This window comes from Dasypus novemcinctus, chromosome 10 (assembly GCF_030445035.2).
Source record: "Dasypus novemcinctus isolate mDasNov1 chromosome 10, mDasNov1.1.hap2, whole genome shotgun sequence".
NCBI lineage: Eukaryota > Metazoa > Chordata > Mammalia > Cingulata > Dasypodidae > Dasypus > Dasypus novemcinctus.
Window position 1 is genome coordinate 3,701,438 of NC_080682.1, and position 18,434 is coordinate 3,719,871.

General features: G+C 56.5%; 2 protein-coding genes across 2 annotated transcripts in view; both read left to right on the plus strand.

Moving 5' to 3' along the window:
• Window positions 1-11,301, plus strand: part of LOC101447327 (actin, gamma-enteric smooth muscle) — a 38,562-nt gene extending 27,261 nt beyond the window's left edge. Inside the window, exons 5-8 of the mRNA XM_004450916.2 lie at window positions 1,523-1,633; window positions 4,986-5,070; window positions 8,539-8,700; window positions 11,012-11,301. Of these exons, the coding sequence (XP_004450973.2) occupies window positions 1,523-1,633; window positions 4,986-5,070; window positions 8,539-8,700; window positions 11,012-11,301 (648 nt within the window). The remainder of the gene's footprint in view (window positions 1-1,522; window positions 1,634-4,985; window positions 5,071-8,538; window positions 8,701-11,011) is intronic.
• A 458-nt stretch (window positions 11,302-11,759) lies between these two features.
• LOC131280141 (actin, alpha skeletal muscle-like) lies at window positions 11,760-18,302 on the plus strand. Its single transcript, XM_058306176.1, has 3 exons — window positions 11,760-12,024; window positions 12,490-12,671; window positions 18,016-18,302. Exons 1-3 carry the CDS (start codon window positions 11,760-11,762, stop codon window positions 18,157-18,159), a joined length of 591 nt encoding a protein of 196 aa, XP_058162159.1. The 3' UTR covers window positions 18,160-18,302.
• Window positions 18,303-18,434: the final 132 nt, after the last annotated feature.

Below are 18,434 nucleotides of genomic sequence, written 5' to 3' on the forward strand. Positions count from 1 at the left end.
TGGGAAGGGACGCTGCAGGACATGACTTCCAGCGGGGGAGGAGCAGGGCACCCGGTTGGAGGTGGAGCAGAGGAACAATGTCGCAGTTTCTCGTAACCTGCAACGCTGGGGGGTGGGCCTGGTTTTGGTGGAGCTCTGGGGCGTTTTAGGAAACTGGCTCTGCTGAGACCTGAGGTGGGTTAGGGAAGCGGTCCTGGCTGAGGCCAGCGGTGCTGGGAACCGGCTCCGGGTCAGCCTCGGGCAGGCTGGGGAACTGGCTGTGACTGCAGTGCTAGTGCTTCTTAGGGACCTGGTCCTGGAGGTAGCTCCCCGTGGATTGTGGAATTCATTCTGGCTGTATCTCTTTCATCTGTTAGGGAACTCCGTTTGGCTAAGTTCCCTGTGTTAGGAACTGGTTCTGGCCAAGCTCAGGGGTGTGGCAGGGAACTGGTTTGGCTGAGCTTGGGGCTTGTTAGGGAACTGATTAGGCTGAGATCGGGGTGGCCTGGGGAGCGGAGCCGGATGCAGCGCAATCAGTGGCTCGCAGGCCGGGCTCACAGGCCCCCGTTAGCTGGACCAGAGCCGGCGCCTCCCCTCGCTCTGCTCCGCTGAGCCCTGTGCAGCGGCAGGTGGCTCCAGCTCTTGGTTTCACTTTCTTACCCTAAGACCAGAATTCTTGCTCGGCCTTCTCTGTGGCCACGCCACCTCCCATCTCATCCCTCGAATTGAATTCGTCCTCACTGCCCCTCCTGAGGGATTCTTCCGCCGCTCACACTTGCTCGCCACACTTCCCCATTCCAGTCCACTGGGAACCGGGCACGCCCCCGTCTGGCTCTCGCTGTTTTCAGGGGCACCACGTTGTCAGGCTGCCAAGGGCTTGCACATGCCGCTCCCTTTCCTTGAAGGTCCCTCCTCCTCAGACCTTCCTCCAGTGACCTCTCTCTTCACACTTCTCTCCAATTCCTAGGAGCAGGCACGAAGTTTACGCACAATATAATAAACCTTGTGTGTGGCCATGGTTTCTTGTGCACCGCTGGGTACCTAGCATGATACTGGGCTTTTTAGGCACATCATAAAAAGTCTCCGTTTTAAAGGTGAGGAAATGGGCTCTTCAAGCTAAAGCCCCTTGTCCAGCTTCATGCCTCCAATACGTGGTGGACGTGGGATTAAAGTCAGCCCTACAAACCTGTCCTCTCCATGCCACGGTCACTGCCTGCCCTGCCGTGGAACCTATCTCCCTGTAGCATCTGTGCTCAAATCTGTCACCCCTGGCAGACTGAGGTTCTTGACACAGGGGCCATGTCTTAGAAATCTTTCTTTGTCCCACTTCCTAACTCAAAGCCGGATCTATGAACAAAGGTTATTTATCTTGTCCAAAGTCACCCCCGATCTTTCCTGGCAGTTCAAAAATTAAACGTGAATCAGCAACCTCACGTAACTTACGATCTTGCTCTGTCGTGTAGACGGTTTCTGTCCCAACCGTAGAAGCTTCGCTGCTGCTTAAGAAAGGAGTTCATTGTGTCTCACGCTCTCTCCTCCGCAGATCTGGCATCACGCCTTCTACCAGGTGCTGCGCGTAGCCCCGGAGCAGCATCCGCTGTTGGTGACGGAACCACCGCTGACTGCCACGTCCAGCAAAGAGAGGGTGTCACAGGTAGCAGGGTGACTGCTGGGGGAGGGGGGCCGAGGGAGCAGGCCACAGGGGCCCAGCCCCCAGCCTCTGCCTGCACCTCCGGGCCGGGAAAGACACCTACCAGTGGAGAGACAGCCCTTGACAGTGCGCACAGGGCGATGGCTGCCCTCGGAGCGCTGGCCCGTGCCCAGGACCCGGGATAACGCCGACCGCGCGTTATTTCATGTCGGCCTCACAGCCCCCTTAGGGGCAGGGACGGCTCACCCCTTTTCTGCAGATGAAGAAATGCAGCATCAGGGAGCTGAAGCAATGCGGCCGGGCTCGCACGGCTATGAGCTGGCAGCCCCGCTTAGACCATCGGTCCTGTTCCAAGGGTGCTACTTGGAGGTGAAGAAAACAGCTCCAGGCTCTTATTCTTTTCTGCCCCTCACCACCTCCCCCCAGGAGGGAGTCAGTGGCCTGTGCTGACGGATTCTACCTGATTGCACTGGATTGCAAACGCTCAGACTGATGGAGGTGCCCCCACTGCAGCCCTCGGGCCCTCCTGGGGGTGGGCCTGGGGGCCAGGGGATGTGGCTGCAGGGCCAGGGCCACCCTCGGCTGCCTGCACTCTGGCCTCAGCTCTGGGCCTCTAACGAGGACATGGACGAGCTAATCAAGCGGGCAGCAAGGGCTGACCCCCGGGCCCAGAGCCCCTGGCACCCAGCCGCGTCTCCGACAGGAAGCGGTGTCCCAAGGACAGGTGGGGGGCCCTGCAGGTGGACAGGAGGTGTGCACCGCGGCCCGGAGGAGGCAGCGCGGCAGGCGCCGAGCAGGTGCGAGTTTCCGCCTCCTTTAAACAAAGCTGTCACGGGCCGGTGGCTCCTCCCGCCACGCTCGCGCAGTCAGGCCGCGCACGTGGGCTCCGCGGGGCTCCCTCGCTGGCTGGGCGTGGCGGCCTTGGCACCACGGGAAGCTGCCCCTGGGGGTCCCGCACGCTGCGGAGAGGAAGGCAAGACCCTCCCCTCGCCCCAGGCGAGCAGACCCCCCCCAACTACAGAGTCGGCCCCCAGCCCGTGCCAGCACGTGCTGCCTCTCCTGGGCCCCCAGTCTGCCTCCGGGCCCCCTGAACTTGTCCCCTAAAGTGGCTCAGGGCCCCAGCAGGAACCCAAGGTACGCTCACACGGGATCATGGTGAGCTGTTTAATAGAGATGGCACAGGACGAGCGCGGGCTCCAGGGGGGCCGTGGCAGGCTGGCAAGGCAAATGCCACGCGTGGATCAGCGTAAACGACGGGGATTTACTGGCTCATGGCTTGGAGGCAAGGAGAAGCCCAAAACCAAGCCACCGTCAAGGCCACGCTCCTCCCAGAAGACTGTGGCGTCCCGAGGCCACTGCCACGACCCTCGCTCCTGCCCCTATGTCCCCTGGCGGCGCACAAGCCGGCCTCTCCCCTCCCGGGTTCCGCTGACCTCCAGCTCCGGGCTCTCCCCCGGGTCCTGCTCCGTTACTCTCCCCACAAGGCTCTCGCGATAGGGCTGGGGCCCATCCCAACCCAGCTGGGCCACTTACCTGAAGTGACCTCATCAGAAGGGCCCATTTCCAAAAGCCACACGCACGGGAAAGGACCACGTCTAACATGGTTTCCCGGGGCACACCCCCCCACAGCGGGGAGCTGTGAGTACCCCCAAGCCTGAAGGAGCGGCCGGGGGCTGCCAAGACCCGAGAGCAGGCCTCCTGCCTGGAGCTGTGCCTTCAGGGGGGTCACGCCCTCCCAGGTGGCCTCTCTCTCCCGCCTCCCCCGGCTCTCCCCCTGGTGCCCAATTGGCAGAACCCAACAGGACACCCAAGGACAGGGAGACTATTGGCAAGGTCCGGGGGGGGAAGCGGGCACCTCTGCAGGGGCAAAGGGCAAACAGCCAGCGCCAGCCACCCACGAGGGCCCTTCTCTGCCCCCGCGAGCTCCACCTGGCGCTCTCCGTCACACCTGGGCATTCGCTTCCCTGCCAGAGCCCTCCGGCCAGCTGCCCAGCCTCCAGGAGTCCCCAGGGAGGGACTGGGATGTGGGGCGCTTATTTTCCTCTTGGAGTAAATCTGCATTTAGTAGGATTTGGGGTGCCATGTCCCAGGAGAGAAACCAGTGCTGGGAGCAACCAGGTGCGTGGACAGTGGATGAGTGGCATTTCAGGCCCCTGGGTTTGGCCCCAGCTCTACCAGCGCAGGTGACCTTGCCGTGCCTTAGTTTCCCCGTAAAGGCTGGACACAATGTGTTAGCACACAGGGAGCGTTGGGTGAAGGCTGGATCTTACCCCTCCCGGGGCCCGGTTTTCTCGTCTGTAAGATGGGCGTTCGGCCACAGGAACCCGGAAGCACCTTCCACGCTCTGTGACCTACGGGCACCTCGGTAGACCTGCAGGAGTTGGTGGGGTTTTCAGGCAGCGGGGACTTTGCACCTTTAGCCTCACAAAAACCGCCCTCCCACCTGGGGGTCCCTCCCTCTCCTCTGTGCCAGAATCCACACTCCCAGGGGTCCCTGAGAGTGGCACCAACCCAATGACGCTGCCAGACGCCAGCAGCCACGGCCCCCACCTGCCCCTCGCTGCGGCTCCTGCGCCCAGCGGCCAAGGTCTAGGCACGACGCTGCCCTCTAGTGGCGCGCTCCGCGGGGACTGTGCTGGACCCAGCACCGCCATCTCGCCAGAGGAGCGCGCGCCCCCGGCCCCAAGTTCATGGCCACCTCTGCCACCTGCTAACAAAGGAGATAAAACGGCACGTTCCTCGGGGGGTTCACCACGGGCTGTGAAGACCAGTAAAGGGGCGTCTCACCTGTTTGCTCCTTTGGCCCCTGCCAGATGGTTGGCATCCCATGAATTTTCTTGCCCAAGCAATGTCTCTCAAGCGGAGGAAACACACAAGAAATGGTAGCTTGGCTTGATTCCATTGTTATAAAAGAAGCAAATTACACCAAGTGAAAGTGTGAGGATGTCTGCAAAACCGTCCCACCCCACCCCTCGCTGCCTATAAGAGCAGTGAGAAGGGGGTGTCAGTCGAGGGGACGGTGGTGGGCTCCCAGAGGTTTTGGGGAATTAAGTGTCATGGCCATCATGACAAAACTATCGTTTACAAGACAGCACAAGATGGGGTTGTGCTCTCTGATCAGTCTTGTGATATTTCATGCAAGACAGGAGGAGGAGAGTGGGCACATCTCAGACTGGGAAACTGAGTCACAGAGCTGGCTAGAGGCAGAGCTGGGATGGGGGGAACATGCCTCTTGAGCCCCAGAGGGGCAAGCCGCCCCCTCCAAGTGGGACTCGTGCTGCTCCTGGGTGACTGAGGCAGAGCGTTCCCCGGGCTGCTCACCTGGCCGCGAGGGATTGTTGATTTTCCTCTGTAGGTCATGTTCGAGACTTTCAACGTGCCTGCCCTGTACTTAGCCAACCAAGGCGTCCTTTCTTTATACTCCTCTGGCCGAACGTCTGGTGAGTGGCCCCGTGGGAGCCCTGCCCTCACGAGCTCACACCTGCCCCGTCCCTCTGGCTGGTGGCACTCAGCACAACAAAATAAAAATCCACAAAAGCCACCCTCTCCAGCCCTTTTTCCAACTCCTTCCCTTTTCATCCCTCCTGGTTAAAATATTTACCACTAGAAGTTAACTCACTTGCCCTTTTTTTTTTTAATCAGCTTTATGGAGGTATAATTAACATACAATAAACCACACATGTCTAAAGGGCACAACCTGATAAGTTTTGACATATTGATACAGCCCGGAAATATCACCACATCCAGCAACCCTTAATGATTCCCTGCCACCCACCACCCTCTGCCCACCCCCCAACGCTGCCCTAGAGAACCAACATTCTGCTTTCTGTCTTAAGTTTGCATTTTCTAGAATTTTATACTAATGGGATCATACAGGCTGTACTCTTTTTTGTATGACTTTTGTCATTTGGTATAATATTTGGAGATTGTGTTGCTGCAAACAGCAATAGTTCATTCCATTTTATTGCTGAGTACCATTCTGTTGTGTGAATGTACCACGCTTTGTTTTTCTATTCACCCACGAATGGACATTTGGGTGGCTACCTGCTTTGGGCTATCATAAACAGAGCTCCTATGAACATTCATGGAGAAGTCTTTGCATGGACATATGATGTCGTTTCTTTGGGTAAATACCTAAACGTGAAATGGGCCAAACTAGTCTCCAAGGCGGTTGCAGCCTTTTGCATTCCCGCCAGCCACATATGAGAATTCCTCCCCATCTCCACCAATGCTTGATAGGATTGGTCTTTTCTGTTCGATCCACTCTAACAGATTACAGTGGCATCCCATTGTGCTTTTCATTTGCATCTCCCTAACGACCAATCATGCCGAGCCTATTGTCCTGTGCTTATTTTCCAGCCATGCATCTACTTTGGTTGAATGCATTTTCAAATGTTTTGTCTTTGAGAATTCACTTGGGAATTCTTTTGATATCCTTGTCACAAATCTTTTAGCAGATATATATTTCGCAAATATTTTCTCCCAATCGATGGCTTAACTATTTATTCTCCAAATAGTGTCTTTTGAAGAGCAGAAGTTTTACATTTTGCTGAAGTCCAATTTATCAATCTGATCTTTTAGATACTGTGCTGTTGGTGTTATATCTAAGAAATATAAGCCCAATTGAAGGTCTCAACAGTTTCCTTCTATGGTTTCTTCTAAGTTTTATAGTTTTTAGATTTACATTGAGTTTTATGAACCCCTTTTGGATTAATTTTTGTATACGTTGTGAAGTATGGATTGACTTTCTCTTTTTGGCATGTGGCTACCCAATATTCCTACACTATTTGTTGAATAGACTATCCCCCTATCCTTTCTTCATTGAATTGCTTTTGCACATGTTTTGAAATTCAGTTTCGATATATGTGTGTGCATATTTCTAAGATTCTCTATTCTGTCCCATCAGTCTCTTTGTCTAATTTTAAATCAATACTGCCTTGCCTTAATTACTATGGCTTCATATTAAATCTTGAAATAAGGTAATGCCAATGCAACCATTTCATTCTCCTGTTTTTGAAAATGTTTAGGCCATTTTAGGTTCTTTGCATTTCCTATATGAATTTTAGAAGCAGCCTGTCAATTTCTACCAAAAAAATGCCAAAAAAATGTCATGGGTTTTGACTGGAATTGCATTGAATCTACAGATGTTTGGAGAGAAGTGGCATCTTAATATTGATTCTTCCAACCCTTGAATAAGTCATATCCCTTAGGTCTTCTTTAACTTCTTTAGCGATGTTTTGTGGTTTAAAATGTATAGATCTTGCATATATTTTCCTAGATTTATCTCTAAGTATTTCATGTATTCTATGGTCCTGTAAATTGCATTTTTTCAGTTTCTGATTGTTAATTGTTAGTATAGAGAAATGCAACTGTTCTATGTATATTGATATTGTATCCTGAAGCCTTAATAAACTCATTTATAAGTGCTAATAAGTTACATTTTGTTGTTGTTTTCCGATAGATTCCATCTAATTTTTCCAGATTTTCTAGTTAGGCAGTCATATTGTCTGTCAAAAAGACAGATTTCCTTCTCTTTTTCCAAACTGGATATTTTTTATTGCTTTTTTTTTTCAACTGGCCTGGTTGTATCAGTTAGAACCTCCAGTACCAGGTTACAGTAATAAATAGAAATGTACAGAGCAGACCTTTATGCCTTGTTCTTTTCTGAGATACGGGAGCTGGGGAGTGCTCCCAAGACCTTGTATGTGGGAAGCCGGCGCTCAACCACTGAGCTATGCCAGCTTTCCTGGGCTGGTTTTTTTTTTTTGTTTGTTTGTTTGTTTGTTGTTTTTAGGAGGTACCGGAGACTGAACCCAGGACCTCGTATGTGGGAAGCAGGTGCTCAACCACTTGAGCTACATCTGCGCCTTGGTCTTTATCTTAGAGGGAAAGCTTTCAGTCTTTCACCATTAAGTATGATATCAAATTGAGCTTTTTCATAGATATGCTTTTTTACCAAGTTGAGGAAATGCTTTTATAGTCTCAGTTTGATGAGTTTTTTCCTTTTTAATCAGGAATGGGTGTTGGATCTTGTTAAATACATTTTCGGCATCTATTGATATGATAGCATGGACTTTCTCTTTTAGATCATTAATGTGGTGAATTGCAGTGATTACTTTTTAGCTGTTATGCCAAGCGTGCATTCCTGAGATAAGGCCCGTTTCGTCGTGTCTAACATCCTCCTCCTCTACTGCGGGATCTGGGTGTTATGTCTGTGCTCACGAGGGACGTGGGCTGTCGTTCATGCTCTGGGGAACTCTCTGCTAGGTTTCGGCATTCTGTCTCTCAGGCTCACCATCTTTTCTTGCCTGATGTCCAGGATCTTGAAAATTGTTGTTTCACGCACTCTGTCGGCTTTTCTCTCTTTTTCAGGCTGGAGGGAAAATCCAATCCCTGTCCTCCCTCGGAGCGCGTCCTCGGACTCACTTCTGCGACGTTTAATATTGAAGTTCCTGATTTCAGGCCCTGAATCCAGTAGAAAGGAGCCGCCTCCGAACGAGCTGCGAACAGCTCCGCGAGCGTTCACCCAGACGGGGCCATGCCCTCCGTTACCACTGCACGCCCTTGACCAGCAGAGGGCGCTAGAGAGCCTGGCTAGCTAACGTGGTCCAGCCTCTCCTGGTATCCAGGGAGCCAGTGGACACCGCCCTGCTCACCTCTGCCCACACAGCCCCTAGAGGAGAAGGCGGTCTCGACCCCGAAACCTCCTCCCGCTTGTCCACGTGTGGTTTGGGAAGACGCCCCAGGCTTCCCGCCCTCAACAGCCCGCCCCAGTCCGACCGGTCGGCCCCATCCTAGACCCTTGACTTGCCCTCCCGTGATCCCCCCGCCCGCCCTTCCTGTAGACTTAGCGGTGGATAAGGGAGACCCTGCCGCCCACGTAATGACGCCAGCGCCCCCTCGTCTAGGAACCGCCATCGAGTCCGGGGAAGGCGCAACGTACTTCGTGCCCGTCATCGAAGGCTGCCCTCTGCATCAGTCGATCCTCCAGATGGACGTGGCCGGCCAGGACCTGACCTTGTACCTGCTGCAGCTGCTGGCAGAGAGCGGGCACTCATTCACGACCGTAGGTAGGGAACGGCTCTTCCTGGCCTGGGGGAGCCTCTACAGCCCCCCACCCTCCGCTTCATCAGCTGAGAGCAGCTGCACCACCGTCCGAGTTCTAGAAAGACCCCTCTTTATATTCAGAGACATGTGGTGGGTCAGTGACGACAGCAAGGATGACGAGCTAAGTGTGAGAGAGCACTTGCCGTGTGCAAGGCTCTGGGCTGAGCGGGCACGTCATGACCGTCCTCTCGTCACTGCTCTCTAGAGCCCCATGGAAGGGCGCAGTTATTCCCACTGCACAGAGAAAACAGCTTAGGAAGGTTCAGCCATTTGGCCACCAGCCTGCCCCGTGGCAGCTGGGCCGTGAGCCCAAAGACCCCAGCTGTGGCACCAACTATACCTTGTCGCGGTGCTTGCCCAGCCCAGCGCCCGTGCTGGAGCAGGGTCCCCGCCTGTGTAACCGCACAGCCTCCCAGTCCCAATGAGCCTACAGCACCTCACTGGACTTGGGTCTCCCTGCAAGAGATCCAAGCGAATTACGGACCTTAAAGAACAACAGCAATGAAAGGGAAGGCAAAGGAGAAAAGGGCTTGGCAGGGGACAGCCTTAGCATGTTACCAACCATCTAAGGCTTAGTAAGATCTTGGAATGTATTATCTGGTCTCATCCCCACAGCAACCCTATATGCATGACGATTAGTCCCACGGCTGCAGGCGAGGAAATGGGAGGTATAAGAGGGTAAGGAACTTGGCAAACGGCAGAGGTGCAGTTTGAGCCCGGATTCGTCACACCAAAGCCCAAACTATTTGAGGAAGGGGAAATATCAGCAGAGTGCTATGTCCCAGAAGCCCAGGAAAGAGAAGGAAGAACTGACGACTGTGGGTTTTTGGAAACCAGGAGGACTTAATAAAGCAAGGCAGGGGCAGTTGTGGTGGAGTGGGTAAAGGTAGATATGTGATACCTGTGGAGCGAAGAACAGGTGGGATTTCCACACAGACGGAGCAGGGATCTCCTGCCTCAATACATTAGAAACAGTGATAGAAGAAATCATGGCAGATGGCTGTGGAGTTCAGTGCCATGTCAGTGGGCCCCACTTTGGAATTTGTGCTCCTGAGTGTGATGGAGCTGGACTCAGATGTGACCTTTGTACACATGCCTCTTCTGTCACTTTTACTGAACCTGTGGTTGGTGCTGGGGTTGGTATATCCTCAGGGGACTTGAATCTCTGGACTGCCCCTGTGACAGCCGGGCCCTGAGCCTCAGCAGAGTTGTGACTCCTACGCTCTGGTTCATTGGACTTACCCAGGTCAGCTAACAGGGAGGTGAAGGTGGTCAACCACCACACCAGGGAACCGAGAGAGTCTACAACTGCAAACAGGAGAATCACATTCATCATCCAGGTGGAATCTAAGCCCCCTCTTGATTTAGAGGTGGAGTGGACATCGCCATCCCAGGGCTCTCAGGATGGAAGAATAAAATATGGATTAGAGTGGACTTACTGGTATTCTACTATGGAACTCTTGTGACTCTAGCAATGGAAGAAATTATATCATTGATGTGGAGACAGTGGTCACAGGAGTTGCTGAGGGCAGGGAGAGGGAAGAAGAGATGTGATGTGGGGGCATTTCCGGGACTTGGAGTGGTCCTAAATGACATTGCAGGGACAGATGCTGGACATTATATATCCTGCCCAAACCCACTGAATGGACTGGGGGAGAGTGTAAACTACAGTGTAAACTATAATCCATGCAGTGCAGCAGTGCTCCAAAATATGTTCACCAAATGCAATGAATGTGCCACAATGATGAGGGAGGTTGTTGACGTGGGGAGGGGATGGGGTATATGGGAACTTCTTATATTTTTTAATGTAATATTTTTTGTGATCTATGCATCTTAAAAAAAAAAAAAGACTTAGTTGGGTTTAAAATTGGTATTCAGTCACCCAGAAAGGGGCAGGGGTGTAGCCTTCCAGGCATTTCCAGGAGAGGAACTCCCCAAAAGGAGCGCGGAGCAGCTGGGATGGCTGCACCAGTAGCACTTACGACATGCATGGCATTAAAATTGAGTTTAGTTTTCCAATCCCCAAACACACACCATAAATGTAGTATAGTTTATAAACCGCAGAAAGTTCTCAAACCTTCCATCTGAGGTCAGGGTGCGATTCTCCCCTTCTCTTGCCCCAAGAGGTGAAAATACAAACGGTGGCTCCATGTGTGCGTCTTGCCTCTCCGGCAGGAGCGGGTGTCTTTAAATAGCCGTTCCCCGAAGACCCCGCTTTCAGAAGTCACCGAGGCCCGGGCCCTTTCGCTCCCGCCCGTGCCCTCTCTCCCCCAGGTGACTGGGAGCACGTGCGGTACCTGAAGGAGACGTGCTGCCACGTGGCCCTGGACTACCACAAGGAGAAGGAGGAGGCTGAGGCGCCTTCCTACGAGCAGAGGTTCCAGCTGCCTGACGGCCAGGAGGTCACCCTTGGGAAGGAGAGGTTCCTCTGCCCCGAGGCGCTCTTCCAGACGGAACTCCTAGGCAAGTCCTCTGGCCGGGAACACCTGGCCACTGGCCGGATGCCAGCTGGACACCGGCGACTTGGGGGGCGGGAGGCCAGCGGGCGATTTCATCTGAGTTAGCAAGGAGCTGCCAAGTTGGGCCCCTTTCCAAAGTTCTCTAGTATCTGCTGACACTTATTAGGCACCTACTGTATGCCTGAGGCTTTGCTGGCCATTGTATGTGGTTTGCAGCCTCACTCCTCCCTCAAATCCCATGTTTTCCCATCTGTGAGGTGCAGAAAGTGTGAAGTCATTCCTCAGATGTGATTCAGGACCACCCTGGACCGTTTCTGCAGGAGGCATTAAAGGTGGCTAAAGGGCTTTTACGTGCACACTCGGGCTGAGCAGGCATCTCAGAACGGGAGAATGAGGGATTGTAAAAGTTCCGTTGTTTGGGAAAATGAAGTGTGCCACGTAGTCACGGAAAACCGAATTTCTTTCTGGAATCAAACTCTCATTAAACTAATGTGCTACATCCCTAAGGGACAAAAGAGCGAGAGGGAACTGGCCGTGTCCCCGGGGCCGGGGCTAGAAAGCCGATGGCGCCCATCGCTTGCGCCTGCGTTAGCGGGCTCGTCCCTCGTCCCCGAGCGCAGCCTTACCGCACGGCCCCCGCCCCGGAGCGTGGCCGGGTGGAGGGCTCCACGCCCAGCTGCGGCCTCGCGTCCGGGCCGAGTCGGCCTTGGCGTAGCTACGAGCGGCCACCCCGGGAGCGCCGGGCCCGCTGCCTGTGCTCGTCGGTCAGGCTCATCCGAGCCGGTTCCTGCGAATCCGCCTGGGTGACCCTTACCCCAGCCTCAGGCAGTAGGTGCTGCCACCAGGAGGAAACCGAGGCACGGACAGCCCCGCCTCCCCAAGCCCGAGCTGCGCAAGAGTGATGCGCCACGTGCGCCTGTTAGGGCCTTTCCTGCTGGGTCTGCATTTATCTCTGAGGCGGAAGGAGGAGGGGGGCTCACCAGGGGAGTTTTCAAAGGCCACTCGAATGACGTTCCCGCCCCTGCAGAAATCCTCTCCCACGAGGGGAGCCAGTGGAGCTCAGTGGTTGAGCACCCGCCTCCCACACCCTAGGTCCTGGTTCGACCCCTGGGACCGCCTAAAAAAATAATAAATAAAACACTTTAAAAGTAGTTGACACCCGGCGTGAAGAACGCCCGTCGCCCACCGCACCTGACTTGCCCCTCTGCACGGCAGAGGAGCCGTGGAGCGTGCGCGCCGAGCGGGCGGCTCAGCGACCCCGGGGCCGCCGGCGCCCCTGCCCTCTGCCCGCAGGGAAGCGCCCCGCGGGGCTGCACACCGCCGCCTGCCGGAGCGTGGGTGCCTGCGACCCCGCCCTCTGGAAGACGCTCTTCGGCAACATGCTGCTCTCGGGGGGCACCGGCTCCTGCGCGGGGCTGCGCCTGCGCCTGCAGAAGGAGATGACCGCCCTGGTGTCCCCGCCGCTCAGCGTGAAGGTAGGGCCCCCCGGGGCTCCCTGGGTTCCCTCCTCAGTGCGGGTTTCCTGCCGCAATGCCCGGGGACGCGCCCCGCAGAGCCGGGGCGCCGGGCAGCATCGTGGGGAGAACTCTCAAAGTCCTGGGAGTTCCCGGGGGGCGGCGAGGAGGAGGAGGGGGCATAAGCACAGTGGCAAGCCAGCCGGGGGCCGAGCCACGGGGCCGAGCGGGCAGGGGGGCGGGCGGGCTCGGGGAGCCCTTCAATAGAGGGGGTGGTCGGCGCGGGCTCCGGGGGAAGGTGACCGCGGTGGCACGTGAGGAGGCGAGGGGGCGGAGGGGAGGGGGCTGCGGGACGTCTGGGGAGGGGTTGCAAGCAGGGAACAGCCTGTGCGGCGGCCCAGAGGCAGGGGCCAGCCCGGCTTCCCGCAGCGGGCAGCAGCCGAGGCCGCGGGGCCTGGCGCAGCTCGCACCCTGGCGGGCTCGAGCAGAGAAGCGCCCGTCCAGCCGGGGCCTGGGCGGAGGTTCTGGCCGCCACGCGGAGGCAGGGGCGGGCGTGGGGGCACGTCGAGCTCCGAAGGCCGCTCGAGACTCGATGTAGGGTGTGAGAGAGAGCGGGCCAGTTGCGGCCCCAGGTTTTCTGGGAGGGTGGAGGTGGGAAGGCTGCAGGGGTGGGGGCTCGCGGGCAGGCCTGCGGGGACGCGTCAGGTGTGCCGTGTCCACTGGGCACCCCCGTGCAGACGTCAGGGAGGGGCCTGGAGGTCTGAAGCGGGAGAGCGGCTTGGGCTGCAAATGCTCACATAGGAGTTTTCAGCAGAATGGTGGCATTGATGACCAGATGAGACCACGGGGAGGCCGTGGGGACAGAGAAGAGCCGGAGCTCGGCACGGCAGCCACAGTCAGCCTGGGGAGAGAGGCCGGAGGACCCGGGCTGCCAGTGGAGGGCAGAGCAGGAGCCGTGGAGCGAGGGGCTCCCAGGTGCCGGCAGGTGTCACAGCAGGCGGTGGCCAGCGGGGGAGACCTGGCGGCTGCGGTCAGGTGGGACGAGGCCTGAGGACTACCCACTGCACGGTCAGCAATGAGGGGACATCCGAGCCTTTCACAACCATTAGTGGACGAGCCTGTCAAAGGGGCTCTGGGAGAACCTGATGGAGGAGGCACTAGGAGAGCCTGATGGAGGAGGCGCTGGGAGAGCCTGATGGAGGAGGTGCTGGGAGAACCTGATGGAGGAGGCACTAGGAGAGCCTGACAGAGGAGGCGCTGGGAGGGCCTGATGGAGGAGGCACTAGGAGAGCCTGATGGAGTTGGTGCTTGAAGGGTCTGCTGCAAAAAAGAGCAGAGCAATGGGCCAGTGCGGCCAGGAGGAGCGCTTGTGGCCGTGGCTGTGGGTGTGGCAGTGGCCGTGGCCGTGGTTGGCGTCTGAAGACGGGGGCGTGCGCTGCTGGAGACTGGCCCAGGGAGGCCAAGCTGCCGGCGCAGACGCGCGGAGCCTCGGGGTGGGGCTGCCCAGCCTCCCTCCCTCCCCAGAGGCCCCTGCACGAGGCGGGCCCCGCCCCAGCCCACCCACCACTGGCTTCCAGGAACCCACGCGGCTACCCCCATCCCTGCGTCCGACGGGGGGATTTCCCGGCATTACCTACCGCAGAAAAAATAAGTTTCCCCACCCAGTTTTTAAAAATTGCTTTTCTTTTTTACAAAATGGGAGCGCGGTCATGATAGAAATTATGTGAGCCAAGTGGGGGCTGCAACGCCGGCCCAGCTGCAGGCGGTGTGGCGAGTCCTCCAAGGCCACCCGGGCGCAGCTCCCTGGCTGCTCAGGAGGGGCTGCAGGAGCCCCCAGCCGCTGCCCCTTGGCGCCCACTGCCGCCCCGCTGGGGCTCCTGGGCTAAATGAAGGCCTCCACCCCTGCTCCCCGCTGGACTCCCGGGAGGGGAGGCTCTGTGGTCACGGGGGACCCTGCGCCAGGGCCGTCCCCGGGGTCACGGGGCCCAGTGCCATCCAGGGGGGTGCTCAGTGTGGCTGTGCCAGGGCTGCCCTGGGGGCCGCTGTGCCAGGGCTGTCCCCCCATCCCAGCTCGTGCCCTGAGCTCCGGGCGTTTCTCCGCCGCCGCCTCTGGGCCCTTCCCCTCTCCAGCCGGCCCTCGCGCGGGCAGCCGAGGCCACTGGCTCCCACCGCCGAGGGCCACGGCCAGATGACGCCCCCGGCCGGCGCCAGCCCTCGTGCCCCCGGCTCTCCACGACACTTTGTACCCCCCAGGGGCATGTGTGAACCCAGGGAGCGCGCAGCCACCCAGAACTTGTCTCCTTCCCGTGTCCCTGCCGCTTCTGACCGCCACCCCAGCTTTGGCACGCGACCTTCTCCAGGGCCGTCTCCTCCGCGCCTGGAGGCAGGAAGCGGGGGGCCCTCCGCCCCCAGCGCCTCAAGCTTCCCTGCAGGGGCCACCGCCCCCACCCCCGGCCATGCCGTGGCAGGAGGAGGGGGCCAGGGAGTTCTGGAGCAGGGGGCGCGAGCAGGGGGTGCAGGGGTTCTGTCTTGGTAATGGAAGAGTGTGGTGGAAACAAAGGCGTGCACACGTCATCAGCACGCCGAACTGCGCGCTGGAGAGCATTTTGAGGCCAGATTTTATGTTTTATGTGTTCGTTTCCACAATTTTAAAGACTTTTGCCAACTTGATAGAAGAGAAATGAGTGTTTGTTTTAACTTGCCTTTCTCTTGTTTCTAAGGAGGGTGAATACTCTGTACTCTTCCGGCTGCGTTTTTTTCTTTTACGTGTTTTTTAAAGGAGTTCTGCCTGCACTTTCACCTCTTTCTCCCTGGGCTGGTTTTGCCTCCTTAGTAACACCTGTCGCCCCAGTCTGCACCCGCCTTGTTGGGTGCTGTGTGTCCTGCAGGTGTGTCCGCGGCCCGTGTGCTGAGCGGGCTTCGGTTCTTCCCTTTTTAATTTTTTCCTTTTAAAACTTTATTTATTTATTTAAAATTAATTTCTCTCCCCTTTCTCCTCCTCCCCGCCTTTGTCTGCTCTCTGTGTCCATTTGCTGTGTGTTCTTCTGTGACTGCTTTCATTCTCATCAGTGGCACCGGGAATCTGTGTCTCTCCTTGTTGCATCATCTTGTTGCGTCAGCTCTCCGTGTGTGTGGCTCCACTCCTGGGCAGGCTGTGCTTTTTTTTTGCGCTGGGCTGCTCTCCTTACAGGCGCACTCCTTGCACATGGGGCTCCCCTACGCGGGGGACACCCCTGCGTGGCACGGCACTCCTTGTGCGCATCAGCACTGCGCATGGGCCAGCTCCACATGGGTCAGGAGACCCGGTATTTGAACCCTGGACCTCCTGTGTGGTAGGTGGATGCTCTATCCATTGGGCCAAGTCTGCTTTCCATCCTCTTAAAACTTTGCAGCATTTCTTTCCTTAACCAAGGCCAGCAAGTGGCTTCCGAGCTGAGCCATGTGGTGCACGGGGGCAGCAGGCAGTGGGTCAGAGTCCACGGCTCGTCCTCTCTCTCTGCCCCCTGCCTGGGCCTGGATTTTCCAGATGCGTGTCCAGGGCCTTCTCCCCGGATCCCTGTGCAATGCCCCCGTCTCTGTCATGGTCAGCCAGGCCGCTGGGACAAGCACCACATGACAGCCTGGCTCCTGGCCCCAACGTCCAGGCATCTGCAAGGCCAAGCTGCCCCCAAAGCCTGTGGCGTCTGGCACTGCCAGTGGCCGCCCTTGGGGCGCCTGGGCTTGCCGCGCTGCCGCCCGTCTCGTGGCGACCCCTGCACTGGCCCGCCCTTCGACCTCCACTGGCATTGGGCTCCTCTCTCAGCTCCCTCTGACTTCAGCTTCTGGTTTCTTCTCTCTCTAAGGACTCGAGTGACATGGGTTAAGAACCCCCCATCCAGTGGCCACATCTTTTCTTTTTTTTTTACGATTTAAAAAAACTTATTTATTTCTCCCCGCGCCCTCCATTGTCTGCTCTCTGTGTCCATTCGCTGTGTGTTCTTCTGTGTCTGCTTGGATTCTCATTAGGCGGCTCTGGGAATCGACCCTGGGACCTTCTGGAGTGGGAGAGAGGCGATCATTCTCTTGCGCCACCTCAGCTCCCTGGTCTGCTGCATCTCTTAACGTCTCTCCCCTGTGTCTTTTTTTGTTGCATCATCTTGCTGCACCAGTTCCCAGCACAGGCGCGGGGCAGCACTCCGTGTGGGCCAGCTTGCCCTCACCAGGAGGCCCTGGGCATCAAATCCTGGACCTCCTATATGGTAGGTGGGGGCCCAGTTGCTTGAGCCACATCTGCTTCCCCCACATCTTAATTAATAAGCGCATCCTCAGAAGACCCCATTTGCAATTGAGCCCCCCCCACAGGGACGCAGATTAACACTCAGGCCACTGCTCTCCCCAGGTGCAAGCCCGTAACGGCAGCTTCTGAGTTTCTTTTTTTTTTTTAAAGATTCGTTTTTTTATTTTATTTCTCTCCCCTTCCCAGCCCCTCCCACCCCCAAGTTGTCTGCTCTCTGTGACCATTCACTGTGTGTTCTTTTGTGTCCGCTTTCATTCTCGTCAGTGGCACCAGGAATCTGTGTTTCTTTTTGTTGCGTCATCTTGCTGCGTCAGCTCTCCGTGTGTGCGGCGCCACTCCTGGGCAGGCTGCACTTTTCTCACACGGGGTGACTCTCCTTGTGGGGTGCACTCCTTGCACACATCAGCACTGCACGCAGACCAGCTCACAGGACAGGTCAGGAGGCCCTGGACCTCCCGTGTGGTAGGTGGACACCCTATCCATTGGGCCAAGTCCGCTTCCCAGCTTCTGAGCTTTAGAACAGGAAACACGGTGCAATACTACAAACCCAGCTGCCCTATGGAAGGCTGGTGGGCACACGAGGACGACTCCCCAGGCTGAGCAGGTGAGGTTAGCCCGCCAGGGCCTCTGTGTTCCTGCCCGCCAGGTGCCCCTGGGATTTTACCTTCCCTGGGCCCAGAGGTGGCCCGTCTTGGCATAAGGAAAGCCTGTCTCAGGATAGAAACCGAACGAAGCGCACACTTCACAGATGTCTGTGGGAGAAGATGCACAAAACAAGTAATGCGATGCGTAAAAATAGACTTTTTAATGAACCTAAGTGCCAAGGGTAAGAGTCCTTGATTATTTTACCCTAGAGCTAAAGGCTGAAGAAGTAGGACATGGGCTGTTATGTATCTGTGAAAGCTCATTATTGCATTTTCCAGGGAAAAACAATGTCTGTGAAGTTCTACCAGTGATGAGCAATATTTTGATTTGGTTTCTTCGTCTTCCTCCCCTTTCTCCCCCGTCCCCTCCCTGTCCTCCCTTTCCCCCCCCCACCCCTTCTCCTCCTCTCCCCTCCGCCCTCCTCTCCTCCTCGACTCCCACCAGGTGCTGAGCTGCCCGTACTCCATTTGCAGCGCGTGGGTCGGGGGCTCCATCCTGTGTTCACTCTCGACTTTCACGGACATGTGGGTCACCAGCGGAGAGTACAAGGACATTGGTTCCTCTGTCGTCAGCAGAAGGAGCTTCTGATCTGTGGCTTCCGGGACCTGTCACCTGTGCCATCAACGCCAGCTCCTACTAAGCCTCAACTTGGCTGAATTGACGCTCCCAAGCAACTCAAACACAAGGTGGCCCTTCCTTCCGCCGTCTTTCATTAAAAGGGTCACTAAAGGGCAGAGTCTGCTGCTTTATCTGGGCAAGGCTTGCAGCATTTCAGGAAATATTACGTTAATGCAGAGGAATAAAGGGGAGGGAATTTTTGTTTTTCTCTGCGTATCAGGCAGGACAACTAGATGATGCTGCAA

What these genes read in the sequence shown, in the direction of transcription:
- LOC131280141 (XM_058306176.1), top strand. Translation starts at nt 11,760, where the DNA reads ATGGCGCCCATCGCTTGCGCCTGCGTTAGCGGGCTCGTCCCTCGTCCC. An exon ending in CCTTACCCCAGCCTCAGGCA is followed by an intron (nt 12,025 to 12,489) that starts GTAGGTGCTGCC and finishes CTCTGCCCGCAG; the next exon opens with GGAAGCGCCCCGCGGGGCTG. An exon ending in CCCCGCCGCTCAGCGTGAAG is followed by an intron (nt 12,672 to 18,015) that starts GTAGGGCCCCCC and finishes GACTCCCACCAG; the next exon opens with GTGCTGAGCTGCCCGTACTC.